Source organism: Chamaea fasciata, unplaced genomic scaffold, assembly GCF_029207755.1.
Source record: "Chamaea fasciata isolate MVZ Bird 193981 ecotype frontalis unplaced genomic scaffold, bChaFas1.0.hap1 SCAF_24, whole genome shotgun sequence".
NCBI classification, from domain to species: Eukaryota; Metazoa; Chordata; class Aves; order Passeriformes; family Sylviidae; genus Chamaea; species Chamaea fasciata.
This window is the reverse complement of record NW_027094109.1, coordinates 6,808,262-6,830,533: the sequence shown is the minus strand read 5'-3', so window position 1 is coordinate 6,830,533 and position 22,272 is coordinate 6,808,262. Positions and strand designations below refer to the sequence as shown.

General features: G+C 48.6%; 1 protein-coding gene across 5 annotated transcripts; it reads right to left on the bottom strand.

Moving 5' to 3' along the window:
* Positions 1-637: 637 nt before the first annotated feature.
* USP28 (ubiquitin specific peptidase 28) lies at positions 638-21,727 on the bottom strand. Of its 5 annotated transcripts, XM_066203646.1 has the most exons (26): positions 21,668-21,727; positions 18,346-18,423; positions 17,948-18,080; positions 17,336-17,447; positions 16,979-17,141; positions 15,945-16,031; positions 15,375-15,512; positions 14,868-14,941; positions 14,303-14,379; positions 14,037-14,185; positions 12,748-12,875; positions 12,480-12,575; positions 11,938-12,117; positions 11,017-11,231; positions 10,707-10,777; positions 10,173-10,401; positions 8,560-8,763; positions 7,911-8,050; positions 7,535-7,720; positions 6,549-6,644; positions 5,526-5,704; positions 5,351-5,429; positions 4,941-5,020; positions 3,824-3,947; positions 3,114-3,312; positions 638-1,796 (listed from the first exon to the last, which is right to left on the bottom strand). In XM_066203646.1, the coding sequence occupies exons 1-26, from the start codon at positions 21,704-21,706 to the stop codon at positions 1,621-1,623; spliced, it is 3,432 nt and encodes a 1,143-aa protein (XP_066059743.1). In that variant the 5' UTR covers positions 21,707-21,727; the 3' UTR covers positions 638-1,620. The 5 variants fall into 5 exon arrangements, with proteins under 5 accessions (XP_066059743.1, XP_066059744.1, XP_066059745.1 ...); XM_066203647.1 differs by lacking the exon at positions 11,938-12,117; XM_066203648.1 differs by lacking the exons at positions 6,549-6,644; positions 7,535-7,720.
* Between the last annotated feature and the right edge of the window lie 545 nt (positions 21,728-22,272).

The following is a 22,272-nucleotide window of genomic DNA, read 5'->3' as shown; positions in this document are numbered from 1 at the left end:
CGACTCTGTACTCCTGACACTCTCTGTTGGTTCCTTAAAGCAGGTTTTGGGCATGGGCTGGGCATTTCAGCTTCTGGCAGCAACACAAACAACAGGGCAAAGCCACTGTTGCACAAGTCAGAACAAATGGACTCTCCTCTTCCCAAACCACATCCTACTGCTTCCAAGTGCACAAAAGCTGCCTGGCAATGCTAAGCGTTGGCTGGAAGGAAGAAGCATGCCTCTGGGTGGGTGATGGCCTGGGGGCTCTATTCAAGAGCTCCCAGTTTCCATTCATCGAAAGTCAAGCACTCCAAGCAGTGAGTTGAAGGCCTCATCCCACATACAACAAGGGGGGAAACAAGCTGAAAAAGCAGCACTCTGGCACCGCAGCACCCTGGTCCCTGAGGAGGCATGGGTCACTGCTAGGACACTGGCAGCCAGAGTGCCTGTGGATAATGGCAGTTCTACTTCATCATAAAGTCGCTGGGAGACTGCAAGATTCTCCCACTGGAGCAGTTTATTCCTAAGTACTGGGAAAACACTACCTGACAGGATGGCGGAACCATCCTAAGGCAGCTCTGCTAATGACAACACATTTTGTACAGGAGGAACCTTCAGGCAAAACCCTAGAGTCAAATAAAGACATGGAGGGAGCTTTTTCATTCTAACATAGAACAAATGCTTTTATTGCACTGTTAGAAAACTCTGCATAGTTCCAAAAAACAGGATCCCCCTCCACTGACTCAGAACTTTTGGCTTACAACCGCTGCAGCTCAAATGTAAGCACAGGGCAACTGCAAAAGGAAATGCCAACAGGGCACTTCGTTAACTAAGTCAACACAAACACCCACCACCAACACAATGGGCCGATCTGAGCCCTCATAGTTGTCACTGACCCTAATCCAGCCCTGACCAACCACCCCAGGGGAGAAGTAAGTTTGCATTCCGGCCACGAGGGGAATATCCTTTGGGGTGATGTGATTGCCCTGAGCCAGTCAGCTCCTGCCAGGCACAAATTCACAGCCCCGTCCTGGCTCCTCACTGCCAGGATTTGCCTGTGCCTCTCCAAGGAAGGCTCCTTTGCGGTTTCTGGTGCCAGCTGGAATACAAAAGGCAAAAGCCTGATTGACTCGACCAGAACATGCAGCTGCGTGCACGACTGCCCACGCAACAGAGCGTGAGCCACTGCTCCCTGCTGCCTTCTCCTCACTCAGCCCAGGCTCCCGTGAGCCGGAGTCTGGCTGGATTGGAGCATGCAAGCCCTGGCAGTGACCATTCGAGGAGCTGTGAAAGTGCCCGAGAGCACAGCCGCAGTGCGTAGTGCTGAGCAGAGTTGGGCTCCTGTGCCATCACGGGCCCAGGGGCTGCATCTAGAAGGCCGCCAGGACAGAAGAACCTCTGGAGCCTGCTTGGGCCCCATGGTGCTGCCGGGGCCTGCGCCTTGCACTGCGACAGCGCTCCAGGTCCTTTGTTACTGCCTTACCTTCTGCCTCACAAGTGCAATACTGCTTTTTACCTGCCCATATGTACAAAGAACACAGCTTGGAATCCAAAGCGCCCCCCGTCCTCCCCCCCTCCAGCACTACCCGACGGAGGCCCCGGGCAGGCCGGCAGCGCGGCTGCGGCACGGCCTGCGGCCTACTGCACGGCCACGGCCGAGGCCCCGTGAATGGACTCCATCACGGCGGCAAAGCGGCTGCACAGGTCGTAAGGGGAGTTGGGTCGGATCTTCGGGGGCTCTTTCAGCACAACGACCTCAGTGGAGCCGTCGAGCAGCCGGGGCAGCAGCTCACCCAGCTTCATCTGCACCTTTGCTGTCAGGGGAAAAGGAGGAAACGGTCAGTGGCAGCAAATGGCAGAGGGCTCCAGGCCCCGAGTTAAGGAGCTGTCATGCCTTTCGCAGGCTCCCCTCCCTGTGCTGAGAGCCGCCCAGCCCACCACCAGCGAGGAGCAGCGGCTGCCGGCCCAGAGGAGGCCGTGCACCAGCTGGAGTCCTGCCTGCCCGCCCAGGGCTCTGTGAGGGAAGCTCCACTGCCACCTGGCTGCCTGAGGACAGGGCCACGTCCCGCTGAGAAAGGCGCTGCTGAACTAGCTGTCAGGTGAGGAATAACTGCGTGCTGCAGGGTGATGCTCAAATATTGACTGTGCAATTGAGGGAAACGGAGCCTTCACATCCTGCACCCCCTCCGACAAGGCAGTTCAGCCCATGCTGAGCTGGTACCATCCACTCCCAGAGCAGACTGTGCCCAGATGCCACTGGAGTGCACGATACAGCACAGCCACTGAAGAAGAGGAGCAGGCGACACCTGAGCCAGCTCCCAGCACCTGGGAGGGGTGAGCACTCAGCTTCTGGTTCTTTAAAACCTTCTGTGTAAGCAAAGGCTGTCACAGCCAGCCCAGGAACTGGGATAAATTTACCCAATATTTATTTTTACAACTGTATCTTGAGAATAAACCTCTGTGTTTTTGCATAATTTTTCTTTCATCAGGTTTACCCTCTGTTAGTGATAAAAACTCTGCAGGGACTCTCCAGACCTTCACGCACAGGTCAAGGCAAGTCAGGACCAATTTGTCTGAAGAGAAATGACCTGAGGGGAGCCACAGAGGCCGACTCCAGAAGAAAATACAGAACAAGAACAGCTGCCCAGAACCAATGTTTAGCTTTACAATGACAAACTCCTCTTCAGAAGGCAGAGATGCCCCAAATTTGCTCCCCCATTCCATCTTGCATGACCTTGGCCTCTAATAACACCTACTCCTCCCTCCCGAAGAGGAGCATGCGAGGCCACCAAGTATGTCTGCATTCACCTGCCATTCCTGGGTACCTCCAGTCAGGGAGAAACCCTAAAAGACCCAAGCCCCTCAAGGGAACTCTAAGCCATTCTTGGGTCATCAGCTGTCCCATTTTAGGGATGAGAGACCCTTCTGCAGCTTGTTTTAGTGCAAAAGATCAATTTCTTCTGTAACAGGATTTAATGGGTGATACAAATGCATTTCTCTTCCCAAAACTGGAGAGGCATTGATGGGCGGTACTGCAGACACCAGGAATTTAAATTTAGATGGTCCTTCAATTCTTTCCCAATTCAGACCCAGATACTACCCTGCCCCCATGAACAGCAGCCATTTCCTACCATCCATGTCTTCTCGTCCCAAGTAGGAGCACCAGCGGTTTCTCATGACCTCGATGGCATCCAGGTCCTCTTTGGAGATCTCAAAGTTGTTCATGAGATGCATGCAGGGGATGATCAGCTCATTCAGGATGCTCACACCCTCTGACACATGAGCTTCTTCACAGCTGACAAAAAGAGAAGCTGCCACCTCATTCAGTTTCTGGGGGTGGAAGGAGAATTGGGGACAGGCTTGTAAAGAACAAGCATGGACCATGGATAACCATCCAGGAAAGGCCCAGTTTGGGCCCTGCACTGGCAGCCATGCAGAGAATAAGGACTAACAGCACCAGGTTCTGGTGGAAAAGCCACTTTCAGTCATGGGAAACACACCATAGAAAACAAAGCTGAAAGTTTATATATTCATACACACACATGCAATTTACTGCATCTATGTACAGAGAGCATACAACTTATTTACACTTCTGCTTTGAAGATGGCACGATCCAGATCTGCCTTTGCCTGGATTCTCTGAAGCCTATGTGGCATGTTCTTTAATAGTCATAATAATATGATTAATATTAGCTTTCCATATTGCTGCTGGTACTCAGCAAGAGGCAGAATCGTGTAAATAGACATAACAGAAACAGTTATACTGGTCTTGGCTACCACGGTGCTCTGGCTGCTCCCTCCCCTCTTCTCCAAAAGTGAGTGCTGAGCTGCTCAATACAAACCAGGAGACACTTCCTTCTGTACAAGGCGATCAGCGACTCGCTCACGCCTCGGTTGGTTCCCTTCAGCAGCAGTTTGGTGTTGCTTTGGTAGGCGTAGATCAGGTAGGTGAGTGACTCTTGGTACCTGGAAGAAGAGGGTCAGCTCTGCAGGCCTCGGGCTCTGCCAGGGCCAGGAGTGCAGCCATTCCCTTGGCCCAGCTCAGGAAACCTTTCCTGCTGGGCCTGGCTGGAACAGCATCAGGCCTGATGGGAAAAGCTGTATTTTCTTGCCTAAGCACAAACAAACAGATGGCCCATCTCAAGCCTTCCTGCTCCTTTTTGCCCAGAGTGCCAAACAAGTGTCTGGGCAGAGCCCCTTAAAACCAAGTCCATGTGCAATGTGTTTGTTCTGTGTTCATTCTCTGTACTGCTCCAGGAGCTGCACTATGAGAGGACACCCCACGAAGGGCAGAGGGTCGTGCTTTTGAGTCTCTCGCACATTTCAAGCTTCAGGTGAGAAAACAGAACAGCTGACTGGGATTAGGTCAATTGGGCGGAATTCTAAGCTGCTCTTGTCATGCCTCATGTCCATTTGCCCACCTGAATTTGGTGGCTTATCACTGCAAACCACCTTGGAATTCAGTTCTGTTTCCAACCAGGAATAATTTCTGAAAGCCTGCACCATTTATGGAAAATACAGGTTCTGGACTGGTAAGGGGGAAACCAAGGCCCTTTGAGTCTAGAGGACTCCAAAGTGTGTGTTTATACGAAGCATAACATCCATTTAGAGGCAGTTTCATTTCAATACAGGAGTCCGAGGTGAAACATCCCAAAGTGATGGCAACCATTCCTACAAACTTGTCTCTGGAAAACAGAATATAAAGCTCTGTTTCTCAAAGGGAAATCTTAGGGGAAACTCTCAGAAACTGTCAGGCAGGCAGCCAGAAGCTCAGCCTCATATTTTTTGAACTGTTAACCAAGCTCGACTGTGGATTCAAGAAGAGCTATTAGCAGGTCAAAAACGTGCCCACTGGCCTCAAACACAGGCCATTGTAGTTCAGAAAGAAAACTTTTTGTCAAAGTGGCCTTTACTTTTAGCTACAGCTTATCTTCTCCAAACACAATGAGAGGAACTTACTTTCTGTTCTGGTAGAGTTCCAACCCTGTCAGCAGGTAAATGGAGACTTTACGAAAAAGGCTGTAGTCTTCGTGCCATCTCTGTGAGGAGGAGGAGAGGGAAGCAGAGCATCAGCCTCACCTGAAACACTTACATGCCTATTTTGGGGTCTCCGATTCTACCCTTTGAAGTGTTTAAATGTTCCTCATAAGTGACACACAAATGAATTCGGCCAACTGCAGACACTGCAAGCTCAGATTTCCATTTTATTCCTTCTCCCTCAGCACCCTCCTGCAGACACCTGCTGCCAACAGGCATCCAGTGACCACTGTGTTGGCCACACAGCTCCTTGCTGTGCTCCCCATTTCCCAATTTGGACAGAGCCAGGCAGGACAGTGAGAAGGATCAGAAGCAGCTCTCTGGTCCCTTACCTTGTATTCCTCCATGTCAACATCGTCAGGACCGATTTCGCTCAGCTTTGCCCGTGCCACCTTCATGATGCTGATGGACCTGCTCCATGTGAGCAGAAAGGAGAAAAATCTCAAGAGCGGCCCCGGCCACTTTTCCCAGGTGGGAAAAGCCTACCCTGGAATTCCAGGCACGCACCGTTCATCATAGCTGAGGTTTTTGTCTGCAAACTGCTCAAGGAGGGTCCGTTCCACCACCTGCTGCGGAGCGTTGTTCTGCAGGAAGTAGATGAGCACGTGCTGCAACCGGGCGTCGTTCTGGGGGGTTGGGGTCTCTTTGGAAAGCAGGTACAGCCGGGAGTACTCCTCATGGAATGCCTGCCAATGGAACACACGTACTGACAGATTCACCTGTCTGCCCGTGGGAATGCCACAGCAGCCAACAGGAGCTCAAACCTGTCCTGTTCGAAGGGACTCCTATGGTGACACTGAGCCTCCTCGGCTGGTGATATTCCAGTGGTGAATGGAAGCCCACCAACACCTCTACTCTAAAGCACTGGCCTCCACAGCCAGGCACACATGTGAAGTGTGAGCTTCCAAAAGTGCCGGGGTGTGTAAATGCCTTTGAGAGAGGGGGTGCAGCTGCCTTACACAGATTTGGCAACCCTCTGACAAGTGCTCAGGCTGCCAAAATCAACTGGGACACACTTGTACCTGCAGGAGGCACAAGAGTATCTTGTGATTTATATTCCCATAGATTACCAGCACAGATGATTCTTTCCATGTGGTATTTTTAGTTAAATCTGCCTGCCTGTAAAATTTAACACCAGCTTCAGCATTCAGCAGTGGTTATACTTTCAAACCCCTGTTCGCACAGACATTTCTTGAGGACATCTTTGACAACAGAGGTCACAGTAAGCAAGTATGTTCAGAAGCAAAAAACCAAATTTTAAAGTAGTAAAAGAATAAGCAGAAAAAAGGAAAGTTGCTGTTTGTCTTGTGAGGAAGGTGTTCTCTTACAAGCTCTAAAAATTGTTTTGAACCCACAGATACCTCATCACCGTAAGAGAGCAGGAACTGAAATGCAGGGCAAAGGCCATTAACTAGAACAAAAACTGCACAAATCATTCCCTTTACATTCCTGATCTGTCAATATGGCACACACTCTCTATTCTGGGAAAACAGATATCCATACTACTTGATTTAGCAAACAAATCAATACCTTAACAAGCCCTGCTTCAGACCCATCACGATCAAAGGTCTGGCGGGCTTTTGCAATAGCCAGGATGACACCTTGCATGGCTGGACTCAGCATCACCTACCACGAAAGCAGGAGAACAGACACAGACAGGAACAAGGAAAACAGTAACGGACAGGGAAAAAAGAGACGGCATAGTGAAGAATGGAAGTAACTTTCAAAAGGTAAAGTTTGAAGGAAATTGTATGAGTACAGGTGTGATAACTGGGGCTGTGAGTTACTCGCATGCTACTGACTCTACCCATCACATGCACTTTACATGCAGTTAAAGATATCAAGGCTGGTCACTCCAAACCCTTAAATTTTTAAATTCAACAAGTGAGAAGGTAAAGCACACTGGCCATGACCCCACCATGTTCCACTCAATCTTCCTAGGACAAGTAAAATGAATGCAGAACCTGTGATGCAGCAGTTCCTCGAGCCAACATCACACAAGAACATCTCAAACCTACTCAAGGAGTGACAGCCCCAGTGTTTGTGTGAAATCCAGCTTGTTAAAGTGAGAGAACTTCCAAAACACTGCCTGAGCATGTATGAGAGTGGTTAAAGTCAAAAAAATCAGCGGGAAGGGTATGCAAATTATGCTCTTGGGATTAAGGTCTTTGACTGGGCTTGAAACAGTAACTGAAGCTGGCAAAGAGACTTGAAACTAAATTAACACAGGTAGGATCAATTTTGATACAGTTGTGCCAGAAAGAGGACTTATGACCAACATGCATATTGACAAATTGAGTGCTCTTACAGAGCTCCTTTTCCGATGACATTTAAAAATGGAATTATGGAATGACGTGGTCCCCCTTCCCTTCCACAGTGGGAAAATTAACTTTGTACAGGGCTTGTTCCTATGACAGACACAATCACACCCACCCTTAGGGCAGCTCACAGCCAGCTAACTACAAAGCTACAGGTTAACAAGCAGCAGTAATTAACCCCTGCACTGGGATCTGTACCTCCTCATTATATCCATCTGCATCGGATCTAACGGGAATCTTCCCCACACTGGGGATTTCCACTTCAGAGACCTGTGAACTAGTTTGGGCAGCAGCCTCTGCTTCCTGAGTGTCCTGGGGCTGCTCTGCCTGAACTGTGGGGGATGTTTCTCCGGGATGGGCCTTCAGCGGCTCTACCTCCTTGCGCTGTGGCCAAGAAGAGAAAGAAGAAAGAGAGTAAGAAAATCCAAAGCAAAATACAGGAAAGGCAAAGGGCACCGAGCTAAATGTGGAACAGCTACACAACTTCACGGAAGTGGGAAAAGCAAAGGTCTATCAAGAAGAATAACATGGAGGCAAGAAGGGGTAGGTTCTTGGGCCAAGGCTCAGCTCCTACCTCACACAGAGCTGCCTCGACACCGTTCTTCTCGTAGGCATCGGCGGTGTTGGCGATGGCCTTGGCAGTCTGCTCCTTGGCAATGCGGGCGTGCTCCGAGGACAGGGTGCGCACGCTCTGCTCACAGGCTGAGGATTGCTCTGTCAGGACAGATGGGTGGGACTCGTGAGCAAGAGCTGCAGGATTTTTTCTCTCTCTTTCTAAAATGTTTTGCAGCTTGTCCATGCAGTTTTACACAGCTGCCGCCTTCATCCCAGAGGTGAAGGCACTTCACGCGAGCGTGCGCGTACCCCTTTCCAGTGGGAATGGCACACGTCATCAGGGATTGCCAAGTAACGTTTCCCACTCCAGAGAACAGCACTTGTCCACTCGATATTTATGAAAAAAAGAAAAAGCTGGAAATGAACTGGTATTAGCCTATGATGATTAAGTGAATGGGAAACAGCATTTCTGGGGACAGGCTTGGAGGGATGCACATGCAAAACCAGCAGAACAGCCTTTTGTACTGTCAGGGCAGAGCCTCCAGCTGCCTCATTCACACCTGCTCCTGCATTCTGACACATTTGTGCAAGGCTTCAACACAGTGGTACTGGTGACCAGCTGGCTGTTCCTGGTTCTGACACAGTTTGCAAATTGAGAGTGAGATTACCTGGTCCTGACTCAGAGGAAAGGTCCTGCAATTCAGAAGTAGGTGAAGGCTCCATCTGAGGAATCTTGCAAGATTGCTCCTCGTCCCACTCCTCTGCCTCCTGCTCCAGGCGCCAGTTGTCCTCCTGGATGTAGTGTTTCAGTTCTGGGGACAAAGCTTCCACTTCTTTCTGGAACTGTCTAGCCTCTGGGCCCTCATCCTCATCTGGAGGAAATGCAAGACTGGCATGAGGAGACACATTGTGGCAGGGCACCACCCTCAGGGACTAAGCACACATACAGTATCATGAGCATCCACAGGAAAATTGGCTGAGGGATAAAAGGGGAATGAAGTCAAATTTTCTACTGGCTCTGTAATTTAAGGTGATCCAGAGGGAAAGGTGCAAAAATAAAGACAAATCTACAGAGTTATCTAAAACAAACACCTGTTTCTTTCTACTACTGGACAGCATTTACACAGAGCAATTCCAGAACCAGTGCCTGCTGATGCAGGTCAGACACATCCTGATCCAAGGGCTCCTGCTGTACAGGGAACAGCACTGAACAGCCAACAGCTGGAAAGTTCACAGCTCAGCCACGGCTGACACACCTTTCATCACTGTACAGCAGGTAAAGGTAAGGACTGAATGGGTTCTATAGCACGAGTGTCATGCTGATATTTCTTAGTGCTTTTTAGATCTACTTCCAGTATTCTACTAGTATTCATTTTTAAAACAGCAGAAAATCCAAGCAGCATCAGCTTCAGACAAGTCCTAAAGTTTTTCAAAAGCAAATGGCAACTTTCTACAGCAGATATTGTTATGCACCCTTTGCAAAATGCTTTAAAAAACAACAAAAAATTGCATTAAATAGGAGAAAAAACCACCCCATGAGTTCATTTCAGAACTGTCATAAGAAAACAAAGAACAACCTCCAGATCCTCATCAGCCACATTTAGCAACGAACAGAATGTCAGTTCTCCATTGTTTCTTTTCATTTATTACATCAAAATGAGCCACGCGTGAAATTATTGGGTCCTTGTACAGCTGTTTGCCATGTCTAGAGCCACGTGCACAGCAATTTCTCCACAAAACTATTTATACACTGGCACTGCAAATACACCAAATCTGAGCCACTCAGATACCAATACCTCTCAGGGAAAAGCTGCACAAAAAGCTGCACATTTAAATTCAGCATAACAGAATCACCAAAGACCAAGCAAACGAGTCAGGAAGTGTGATAAAAAGGGGAGAGATAAAGTAGGAGGCATTTCACGTGCCCTGAGGAAACAAATGCTGCCATATAAACACTATGAAAAGTCAGAATGAAGAACACTAGCACTAGATGCATGTTGAACGTGGCCAAGGGGAGCGTGAGTCGGTACACAGGTAATTCACGCATGAAGTGCTTTTTCCAGTCTCACCTGGGTGCTTCTCCTGGCAGTTTTCAGCCCTATCAGGGATTTAGAAATGAATCGAGCACGAAGTGGATTATTTCAGTCCTATCTGGGGTGAAGTTTTGTGCTTTGTCAAAAGACAGCTGTGCTGGGGAAGCCGAGGAACATAATGATGATGCAGGCCAGAGAGACACCCCAGCACACAAACGTCTCATTAACCAGCAGTTGTGGCTCTGTACCTGCACCAGCACGGGACACCTGGTCACTGATGTACATCAGGCAGTAGGCACTGGCATTCCTCAAGCCTCCAAAGGACTCCCGCTCCAGCTCTTCCCACGATGACTCTGTCACCAAGATGTCATTGTACTTGAGCCACCTTTTCCGAGGCGGGTCATATATGAAGGCCCAGTAGTGCCCAGCATTTGCTTGCCCCTCATGGACCAGGACTGCATGCAAACGATAGGGAACCTGCAAAGCCACATGGACACCATTCAGATGTGCAGTTAGGGACTGATTCTGCCTGACCTCTGTACACAAACAGTGGGACTGTTTGTAGGAGTAGCATGGCATAAGAGTCAAGCAATCTGACACATTTCTTCCTATGTGAAAACTGAGTTTTAAGATACAAGATTTTCATAAGTAAATCTTTCTCTGGTTCATCACTGGAAATGTAAAAATACAGTGAAGAGGGCAATTTAAACCAACATCTACTAACAAAAATGAGGATCAGCAATACTAGTTTAATATTTACGTAGTGGAGCTGCATTTCCTACCTGCTGGAGGAGAGGGTCACAGTACATTTGTTTGATTGACAGGTTGATTCTGGCAATAGACTCCTTCAGATCTGCCAAGAACATCAACAATGAGAGAAATGCGTAAAAATTAATGACTACTCATCAGGCTATGCTAGCTCCTTTCACTTCAAAGAGTTTGAAGCCATGCAGAGACTATCAGATAGACTCAACACCAGAGCTCAAACAGGGACAAAATTATTTGTAGTTCAGGCTGTATCCAGCAAACCTACAGAGGGGAAACCAGGTGGGCATTCAGGAGGAAAATCACTACAAATGCATTGGGGCCAACCTTGCACGTCTTGCTCGATCTCGTTTCTCCATCGCTGCAGACACGTCTGCACCAGGTTCAGCTCCTCCTCGGAGACCACGTGAGGAGCTGGACGTTCAGACAGTTCTGCTGGTGAAACAGCAGGCTCGAGCTCCACACTGGAGTTCTGCTGCAGCGAAGGATTTGCCACAAAGAAGGCTTCATCTTCAGTCCTAGTATCGGTCCTTTCTTGTATGCTGTGGAGAAAATCCAAGAGTGTTGGGCAGGTTTGTTAATCTTTCTCTTGTTTCTCTTTTTTTTGGAAAAGAATATGAAATAAACCAAACAAAAATTACTCCAGAGCTGGAGCAGGATTTCCTTTCCAGAGAGGTATAAAATGTAGAGAGAACAAGTACACTGAAATGTGCTTCTTCCTTCACAGACCAAACTAAAATATAGGAAAAACACTAAGGAAAGTTCTTATAGAACTCTCTAAGCACAAATCCACAATGAGCAATGTTAAAAAAAAAATCTTCCATTACTACTAAGAAAGTTTATTCAGCTTAATTTAGAGAGCTAAACCAACCATGCTGGCCAGGGTTATAATAATCCAATATTGCTGTAATTTACTGGTCAATGAAGCAAAAAACCGAGTAGCCTAACCAAAAAGGGAATGTAATTTAGTTCTTAACTGCTGCTTAGGCAAGGAATATAGGGATGCTTTTGGACAAGGAGAAAGGTTTGCATCTCGATTTGTAAACCAAGATGTAGTGTTCTATTTACATGAACAGAACCAAACGAGCAGCAAAGCAGTGACCCATTACTTGCACAAACATTTGCACATTACAGCATTGTGTTCACCAGTGCCCAGATAAATAACCCACTTTTGGAATGCCACCCAGGACCATTTAGTTGGGAGGTGAAGTGTTCTCCTGTGCATCCTTTTTATTTCTGTTCACTGACCCGTTTGGCTGTGAAAGCATGTCCAAGACACGAGGCTTGGCTTGGGAGTGTAGGAGTGTTGTTTGAGAGCTCTGAGCAGAGCAAACAGCCACAGCTGGCTTTGTGGCAATGAACTCAAGCACATACTGCAGCATGTCAGGCAGTGGAAAGCGGGCTGGGCCAGAGCCATATTCCATGTACCTACGGAAGGAAGCAAAGTGTTGTACGAATGAAGGAATGAAATGGGTTTAAACCTCATGGGACAAGAGAAGAACAACTTTTTCTGTAATGTGCTACTGGGCTTCCTCACCTTCATTGCCAGTGCAGGTGACAGTGTCAACTCTGCCCTTTAAAGAATTTATTTCTGTAACGGTATCAGTAAAATTTAGAAACCATTGAAGAGACAGGTTTTTAAAAATACACTTCTTTCTTCCAGATGTTTCCGAATAAACATGTTGCTGTTTCTCCTTCTCTACAAGTTTCTCAGCTATTGGAAAGCTCATTTAAAAGCAAATACTTGCCTCTTCCAGAGGGCATAAAAATAGAACCAGCTGACCACTCACCTTTCCAGTTTCTGCTGCAGAGTCACCATTTTCTCCTTCAATCTCTTCATCTCCTCTCTTTTCATCTGAATAACATCTTTATTGCAGTAGAGGTACCTAAACAGAAATAGAGATCTCCATTTGTCAGGTAAGATTTGTTCACTTCTAACATCCACAATGTTTTGTAAATATTTTAGAATCTTTCCTTGCTCATCCAAACAACCTTTTTAATTTCTTTATTTATAACAAAGCAATAGCTGTAAACATACCGTACAACAGGACAACTCACCTGTCCATATACATAGTCTGGGGAAACTCTAGCTTGGTGTGAATTTTCTCTGGCTGTCCTAGTGACTGATTGAACTCGAATCGGGAGAGTTCAAAGGTCAGAACTGGTGGGAGTTTTGTAAACCAGCGCTGTAACAAAAGCAGAAATACCCCCAAAGGGACTTGTTTTAATATGACTGCTAATGGCACATTTTAGACTGATCCTATATGATTTCAGACTGATTTAAAAGTCTCTCTGTCTTTAAGCAATGAATTAGGTTTTGTTCGCAGAGTGACTAGCCAGAAAGCCAAACTTTACAAGTTAGAAATTTATGCTTCCATTTTACATTTTTACTGTGAAAAAACCTCATAATTGCTCTCAATGTTACTTGTCCTTGCCTGATGCATCCAGCTTGATGGATTATTAACAAGCCCAGCACTGAATTTCACAAATCAGCAGAGGCTACACACAATCTGCACATCATCTAAGAACCGCCAAGGGAGTTCTTTCCTGAGGCAGATCACATGCAGTGATGAACAAACCTGGAGTCCTCCTGCAGCACCAAAATCCTCGTTCTCACTCAGTCTACTTGCAAACTACTTGATTAAGGGGATTCAGAGAGGATCCCCAGCTACTTTCTGTAGCTTCATACACTATTTCAAAGAGTTATGCTGAAAGAAAAATTCTCAGTTGAATTTACACACAGAGGATGCTGAATGCAATGGTGCTTCTTCATCTTGCTGCAACTAATTTTTTTATGATTGGTTTGTGATTAGTGAGATTAAAAAAAAAAAAAAAAAAAAGAAATAATATCATCACAGTCAGAAAATACGAGTGAAAGCAAGAAGAAAAACCTCAAATCATACACAATAGAGAGGAAGAGTCAAATTCCAAATGGCATACCATGGAGTTAAGCACTGTACTTTTACCCTCTGAAAATATGGAGGCAGTAGGTCTCCCCCTACTCAGGTACAGGTAGGCTTCAACAGAAAGAGAGAGACTTGATCACACTTGATTCAGAGGCAGACATTGACCTTTCCAATTTAAAATAAAGTCTTTGAACCGGTTACATAGGACAACACATCTTTGTACATCAACAGAGACTTAATGTCTAACCACATGTAGTGTCTGACCACCTAACAGTAACAGACATTTACATGAGATTCTAGGTATCCAGAACATGTTTTGTATTCAGTCCTTAGAGAACACTCACAGCTGCCATTTAAAGTTATCAGAGTACCCCTGCACTGTGTGTGCTGCACTCCTGTACAGCAAGCAACCACAGGCTTGGCAAAAAAGGTCAGACTAACCTCCTGTCCATACTTCACTGACTGAGATGCTGTTGCCTCATCCATCTCTCCCTCCACCATGGCTCCTTCCAAGCACTCATTCAAGTTCTGGTAACCATTTACCTGAAGGGGATACTGGCCAAAGGTCTCAATCTTGGAAAAAGTGTTGCCTGGATGATGGAAACCATAGAGAAACCATGAGCTAACTCAAGAGAACAAAAAAATCTGGTTAACTCCAAAACACTCAAAGGAGTTAAGAAGTTGAATCTACCACAGCCTTAACTCACCCTCATGGACACCCTCAGTCAGGAAAGTCCCATAGAAGAGCTGCACCATTGGGTTTTCGGATTTGTCCCCAGAGCTCCTGTTTCAGAGGGCAAAAGAACACTTTCATTTACACCTAGAGGCTGCAAAAAAACCCCCAAGTCAGAACCTAAGCCTCTGCTTGGGGGGCTACAGGCAAAAGTACATTTTTCTATCCAGGCACTAAATAAAGAGGAAGCTTCTCATTAATTTTCATGTTCCAAAGCCCATTATAACACTTACACTGGCAAGAGTGGAAAAAAAAAAAGTTAAGGTGTCAGCTTCTGAAAGGAAGTTTCAAACTACCAGGGCTTTTCTGTTCACCAGGGCTGCTGAGCTCCCTCAAAAGCTCATTTACCCTGCAGGCCATATCAGCACTGAGTGAAGTCCCCCACTCACTAACAGGAGACGCAGACACAACATTTCAAGCTTAATAAGCCTCATCCACAGGAAACAAAGAACACTCATTTGCCCAAAATTTTCCCCTAAAGTCCTCTCATTTATTAAAACTCTCCTTAGGTCAAACTCCTGAGACAACACAGAACTCACGTGACATTCACAGCGAGCTGGAATGCGTCCTCCAGCCAGTCCAGTAGTTTGTGTGTAAATTCACTCACATCTTGCTAGAAGAGAGACCAAAGTGGAAAGTAAATCGTGACACCCACCAGAAAGTGCTCCCCCAGTCTGCCGGTGTCCCAGACCCACTGAACACAACCTGACTGGTATTGCTGTGCCCACTCAGCTGAGCTACACGAGACTAAAGAGCTGTGCTGATTTAGACTGGTAACGAACGCCCCTCATCTGAACACTAGATCAGAGGAAATTACTGTGATCCCTACCCAACTATGCAGATGGCACTGGGTAGTGCCATGCTACGCTGGCTGGTTAATTAGTAGGCATGTACATTCTGCTCTAATGACACAGGGACAGCTGCTTCTTGGCTGACAAACTTGGGAAAAGGCCTCTGAAAGTACCAGCAGGATGAGGCAAAATGGGGTTGCCGTGGCTGTGACTGCTAGAGTGAAGAGAGCAAAAGGCTTTTCAGTGTGGTTTTACCTGTGGTTGTTCAGGTGATCTAAACAGGTCCCTCAAGAGTTCCAGTGCTGCAGAAGGGTCTACGAACTTACGCCATGTCCCCAGCATTAATGCAAACAGACACTGAAGTTCTTGCATGAATGCAATATTTCTTTTTCCCTGCATTGCGAAAAGAAGAAAAGTTAAAGCCCTCCTGCAGCTCTAAAAAGCATCATCTTGAAACTTAGTGCTACTGAACACCACATGCCATCATGTAAAAGGTACCCAACAGCTGCATGCTGGCTCAAATACTCGTTCTTCTACCATGCATGTAAACCAATGAGTTATCTGGAGCTGCCAAAGAAGTTTTATGGGAAAAACATCTCCCCACACAGCAGTTAAAGGCTCTAGAGGACAGGGGTACAAAAAGCAGCTTTTTTTTTTCTATCCTGATTCTGTCTTTGAGAACTTCCTAAATTTATCTTAAATGTAGCCAGATGATTTTAAAGCCACTGGTCTCAGATGGCCCCAAATTAAATCTGGTTAGAGAAAGAGCAGAATGCTACACCACAAAAGAGGGAAACTTGACAGTGTTACTGAATCAAAACTTACAGTGTGACTATGACAACTTTCAAGCACATTCTGTGGGAGAGAGTACCCAAGGACCAGCCTCCGGAACTCTGGCAACTGAAACAGAGACTGAAAGGAGAGGACAGGTAAAGCTTGGTCAGCACCTGCAAGGATTGGACTCACTGCAATCTGATGCCCTGTTTTCACTCTGACTTGAGAGGTTTCTTTTGCAAACTTCACATTCCCAATGGCCCCGTGCTACTCAACACACATTTACAATGTGAGCAGTCCCTGTGCTGGACCAGCACAGAATCAGAATCACAGAATTAACTAGGCTGGAACAGACCTTTGAGATCATCAGCATGTTTGTACCCACCCAAGGATGAAATATCATCCTGCCATTTTTAGGATAGATATAAACCCTTTAGGAAAATCACTCTATTCTGCACAGGCAGGCTCAGAAAAGCACCCAAGAGCAAGCCATGGTGAGAAGAACCCATTTGCAGCTTTCTTACTTCCTCAGAGCTGAAGACAAATGATTAACATCTCTCTGCTGATGTAAAATGGTTAGGAGAGACAAATCTGCTCAGTTCCACTTACTATTGTCTCTTCTTCAGGTCATTACTAATAATATATGCTGCCTAGTTGTTTATTTGTCCAAGCATCTATGCCAGTGTATTCCATTAACTGAAATACGATACACCATGTGTTATCGAGCCAACAATAACTGCAGTAAAATTAAATTATCTGTTCACTTTGCCTGGCAAGCTTTTATCATTTCAGCAGGCACTTGGCCATCGCTGCATAACTCCCTGCATACAGACACAGATTCTCTGTATCTGTGGCTATTTTTAAGCAAAGTCTATTTAACTGCTCCTTGGCTCTTTCTGTACAGGCCCAGAACACATCACAGTCATAAACCCAGAAGTTTCTGTGTTTGAGCAGGGTCACATTTACTCATCTGCATACGATGACTCCCTCACAGAACTGCTGCACGGTTACTTCTAACTGAAACATTCCAACTCCAAGAGCACAGCAAGTTTGGTATTAGAAAAAGAGAATTTTTTGCTGATTACCTGTATAACAGCACTAAACCAACATGTATTTCCAATATTTTTCATTCCAACAGGCCAGTCACCTGCTCTTCTCCAGTCATTCTGCTTGGGGCTCTCTCCCCAGACTTCACAGCGCTTCCTTTTGGAGCGGTTTTTGTTTTCAGCAGAATGGGTGTCCTGTGGCCTGTCACAAGGGATAAACACTGTGCTGTAAAAAACCTCCCAAAGATTCACGAGAGCTACAGGAATCAAACTCCCCTCCAGCCAGCCAGTCCACCTGGCAGGTGATCCATGTTTGTTCTACAGTCACCAGCTCCAGAACCCACTTATGATACCCGGGGAAACCAAAGTGGGGGTGCCATTTACAGCTCCACTGACCTTTCAGCTGCATCCCTTTCTGCAGACAGAGATGTTTGTGATTCCAGTGGCCTGACAGTGTTGGCAGGACAGAAGTTGTCTTGGTTGTGAGGGGCAGGTACAGCACTAACATCTAGAAGTGGAGGCAGATTTTTGATCAGTTTTCCACCAGCAGCAGCAAACATTCTCTTTAAGAGGAAATTCTAGAAAACATCACACTTCACAAATACGGCTCTTCAATCAATTCAAGCAAAATTTTCTAGCTCAGGTTTTAAAAGAAATCCCTGTTCAGATCATGCCATGCAACCTAAAAGCCACTGAGTGAGCTGAATGAGGAGAACAGGGCAGAGCATGCAGCTTTATACTACCCAGATTTCCTTACAGCCAAATTCAGAGCTTAAGGAAACAGTTCAGAGCTCTTGAAATAATGAGACAGGAACATCAGCTTTTTAACTGTGATGTGTCACCTCCAAACATTATCAAAACACTACTAAGTGATCAGTACTGGCAAAATATGCACCAGAACAGAAGGTGGAGGGATGTACTGCTGGCAGAAGCAGGGAGGATGGATACTTCCCCTCTGAGCTCACACAAACACACGAAGCTGTAGGGGTGAGCAGAGGTGGAGCTCACCCTGTGCGAGCTGCTTGCCCACCACGCTCCCTTCCCAGTCGGATGGCTCTGCAGCAGCTGGGCTCTGCACTGCCTCTGGAGCAGGGTCCTCTGTCAGGAAGGTGACTGCTTCCATGAGATCTCCATCAGCAGCCTGGTGGAATGGTAGGGGAAAGCGAAGCACCAATGAGGAGCAGAACAGCAAAGGATTGACCCTTTGCCTCTCACGCATCCAGGGTGATCCTGGATTGCTCTCACAGGCCACACATGGATCATTCTAACAAGGACCAGCTCATCATCAGTTGACAAACGCATCAGCAAACACCTGTGTGCTATGCTGGGCGGGAGCCTGGACTTGCCTGACTTTTTGGACAAAATCAGAACTCTCTTTCCCCACAACAATGGCAATATACACAAACCTTTAGAGCGGCAAGCAGGAATGCAGAATCCTGAATTCCTGTGATCTCTTTCATCTGGTTTAAGAGCACCTGGCAATCCTATGTACAAGAAATAAAGAAAGTTCATGTGAAAAGGTGACCAGGATGGACATCAAGCTGTTTCTGCAAGGCTTGAGAGGGCTCAGTGGAGCACTGTTTCTTTCCTTCCTTTCTTCTGACAGACTGACACACCAGCCCAGTCACACTTGCTTAATGCAAATACCAACATCAGCTCGAACGCTGCACTCAGGTTTTTTCCCTGCTAAATTCACAGACTAACATTCAACCCCTTGTATCTTCAGGAGAATGCAGGCAGGCCTGGGAGGACAGGCTCTCCTTGCTGTCAGCTGTGGGATGTGCAGCACCTGTGGTGGGAAGGGGCTTCCCCACCCCCCGGGGCAGCGGCATGTGCAGCAGGACATATAAGGCAGCCGCCTGCTCCCAGGGCACTGTCAGGAGCTATTTTCAGTGTGGTGGCACATGCCATTTGTGCATGTCACTTCTTACTGACAATAAGGTGTCAGAGCAAGGGCCCAGGAGCCTGCTATTGCTCCTCCTTCCCACTCCACAACCACTTGAGGTCTGGCAAGACACTCGCCGCTCAAGGCCCCATGCCGTGGTTCACAACTGGTTCACAAATCACAAATGATTACAGAAATTCTCTTTACCAGACTTGTAAAATCTCTGCTGCCTAGGCTTCCCACAGGGTGGCCATTGCACGTGGCAAACACAAATAACCTCAGTCAATGACTGCCAGGAGAGGCAGCTCTCCACAAGGAGCCTCCTGGTGCTGGGGGTCCCACCACCCCTGTTCGTGGCTGCAGTGCAGCTGATGCTGCTGCTACCAGCTCAGTCTGGTGACAACTGAGATGCAGCTCCATAAAGCTGGCATTGCATGTGGTATGGGAAGGACATTACAGCAGGAACAACTGCTGGGTCTGCGTCGTGTATCCTGATTTATAGAGGCTGTCGAGGATCCTGCAGTCAGCACAACCCGATCAATCCCAGTTCCTTAAGATCACACTTTTAATTAATCTTAACCAGCAAAGCTGCAGGAAAATTAACTCAAGTTTCTACTTACTATTACCACTGAGAAAAAACCCAAGATGCTTCCAAGGCACTGGAGCACAAGTTCCACCCAGTGAGTAATGAGTTAACTACTTTTGAGCCCCCCACCCATACTGGTGATGGATGCTACTCCGCACACAAAGACAGCACGTACCTGTGCCAGCTGTTAAAAAACCTCCTAGATTATTTTTGGTGTCAATTTTCTTGTCAAGTTATTCATGGTAGTCCCATTTATGATAGTACTTTTGCTCAACTTTTACAAGAAAGAGCACCTATGTGTGCTCAATCCCCCTCAACTTGTTCCACGCACTGTTTTTATCCTGAGGAAAGCCAAGACGCACTGGAACCCCTCAGGAGCCCCAGGAGGAGCTGACCGATGAGGAGCCAAGGCTGAGAGGCTCGGGGCAGGCAGACTCTCACAAATGCAAACCACTTAAATCATGTTGCTAATTTTGCTGCCTTAGCGTGTGCTGTGCATGTCGGCTGACCCCACCTTATGCCGCAGGGCGGATTTTTCCAGTGGAGAAAAAAACCTCACAAACACCCTTGCTAATACACTGCATTAGAATAATGAAACCCAAGGCAGGACAGGGCGCGACTTTCTGGGGTTTTTCTGTTCCACGAAACAGAGAACTCACAAAGGCTGCTGTAAGCATAAAAGCCAATTACTGATCCTCTGCTCTAAGTTACCATTCAATATTTCAACTATTTCTGTGTGCTTTTATTCAGCCTTCGAGAAAAGGTCTGTGCTAACAGCAGAGAGCTTATCCCATAGCACTTTCAAGAGGGTTATGGCTGCCTGGCAGCCCACAAAAGCCACCAGGAACCGCTCTCCATGCAACCAATTTGTCAAGATTTTGGGGAGTGCGCGTGGTTTTGCTGCCATAACTAGTCTGGTTATTGCTTTCTGAGGTTATCGCCACGGGGCTGTAAAACAAGCTCTGTAGCTGGTAATTAACACCAGTGTGCTGCCGCTGCTAACACACCCTGCACTTGCAAACCCAAACTGAACCGAAGCCCTACCTGCTGGAAAAATAACAAACCAAACCCAAATCCTGTTAGTATTAAATTACAGCAACAAGAGATGAGTACAAAACCAGGAGGCTGAGAGGAAGGAGGGTCTAGAGATAAAATTACAAGGTCAGCTAGGAATGATGGAACAGAAAGGTTTTGCTGTTTTCCCTGCTCTGAGGTGACTCACCACCCTCAGAAGTTTGTTTCGATGAGAAACTGAACAGGGAAAAGAGAAAATGCAGTGCAGGAGTTCAAGGGGGTTCCAGAAACACCTGCACGGGAGGAGGAGGAAGGTTGCGGCACAGAAGAGGCACACAGAGCCTTGGCCTTCAGCCTCTGCACCTCAGCCATGCTTTTCATCGTGGGGGAAAATGGATAGGGAGAGGGCTGGAAGCCCCCAGCTGGCAGCAGGAACAAAGCCCACGCTCCTGGCCAAGGCGGTCACAAACCAACAGCCATCACAAGAAGCAGCAGCAGCAGGCAGCAACCTCGTTCTGCATTCACGTGTGCAAGATGCACACAGCGGGCACTGCCTGGTCACCGTCCCCACGAGACCGGGGCACGGCTGCTGCACTAATGCCACTTCAAACGCACAACCCAAGGGCTGACCCCCTCATCCCATCCCACCCTGCAACTCTGACCTCTCTGAAACGCATCTCTTGGGTCCTAAGAGCACAGAGATACTACAGAGCAGTGCAGAGCCCGCTTCAATTCGGGATGGTCTGGGCTTCAGTCCCCTGAGCACTGACACAGCCTCGCGTCCGGGTCGGGGTCCGGTCCGGGTCCCTTCAGAGACAGCGTGCGCAGAGCCCCGAAGTTTGGGAGCAACAGTTCTCGTTAACTTGCCCAGGAGACGCTGCCGGGCGGCGGGGAGCGAACGCGCGTTTCTGCTCCCAGCAGAGCAGGAGCGTGTCTGAGCGCCCGCCCGAGCCCGTTCCCGTGGAACCGGCGCATCGCGCGCCTTACCGCGCGGAGCCCGTTATTCCCAACGAAACGCGCGCGGACGGCAGCGCGGCCCGACGGGACGGGGCGCCCAGAGCGAGCGGAGCGGGGAAGCGCTGCGGGCCGGCCCCGAGCGGCCGCGCTGGGAGGGTCGGGCCGGCCCCGGCCCCGCGCGGGCTTCGCCGCCCGCCGCCGTCCTCGGGGCCCCGCAGCCTCGCCCCGCGGCTCCCCCGCCCCAACATGCCCCGCCGCCCCCGCGGTCTCGCCCCGCCGCTCTCACCTCTCCGCCGCCGCCCCGGGCCCGCGGCTCGGCCGTCATGGGGCCGCCGGCAGCGGCGCCGTCGCCGCACAGCGCGCACGCGCGGCCGCGCCGGTTCCGGCCGCGCCGCCCGCCGGGGCCGTGTGCGCCCGTGCGCGTCCGTCTGTCTGTCCGTCTGTCCGCCCGTGCGCGTCCGTCTGTCCGCCCGTGCCCGTCCGTCTGTCTGTCCGTCTGTCCGCCCGTGCCCGTCCGTCTGTCTGTCCGTCTGTCCGCCCGTGCCCGTCCGCCTGTCCGCCCGTGCCAGTCCGCCTGTCCGCCCGTGCCCGTCCGTCTGTCCGCCCGTGCCAGTCCGCCTGTCCGCCCGTCCACCCGTGCCCGTCCGCCTGTCCACCCGTGCCCGTCCGTCTGTCCGCCCGTGCCCGTCCGCCTGTCCGCCCGTCCGTCTGTCCGCCGGTGCCCGTCCGCCTGTCCGTGTGTCCGCCCACGTGCCTGGCAGTGTTGCCCCCGAGAAGCCCCCGATCGTCGCCCCGGCCGCCGAGCCCCTTCTCCCCCGTGCCAACACCGGCGGCCGGGAACACCGGCCCCAGCCGGCGCTCTGCCCTGGCCGCGCCCCTCCGTACTGATTA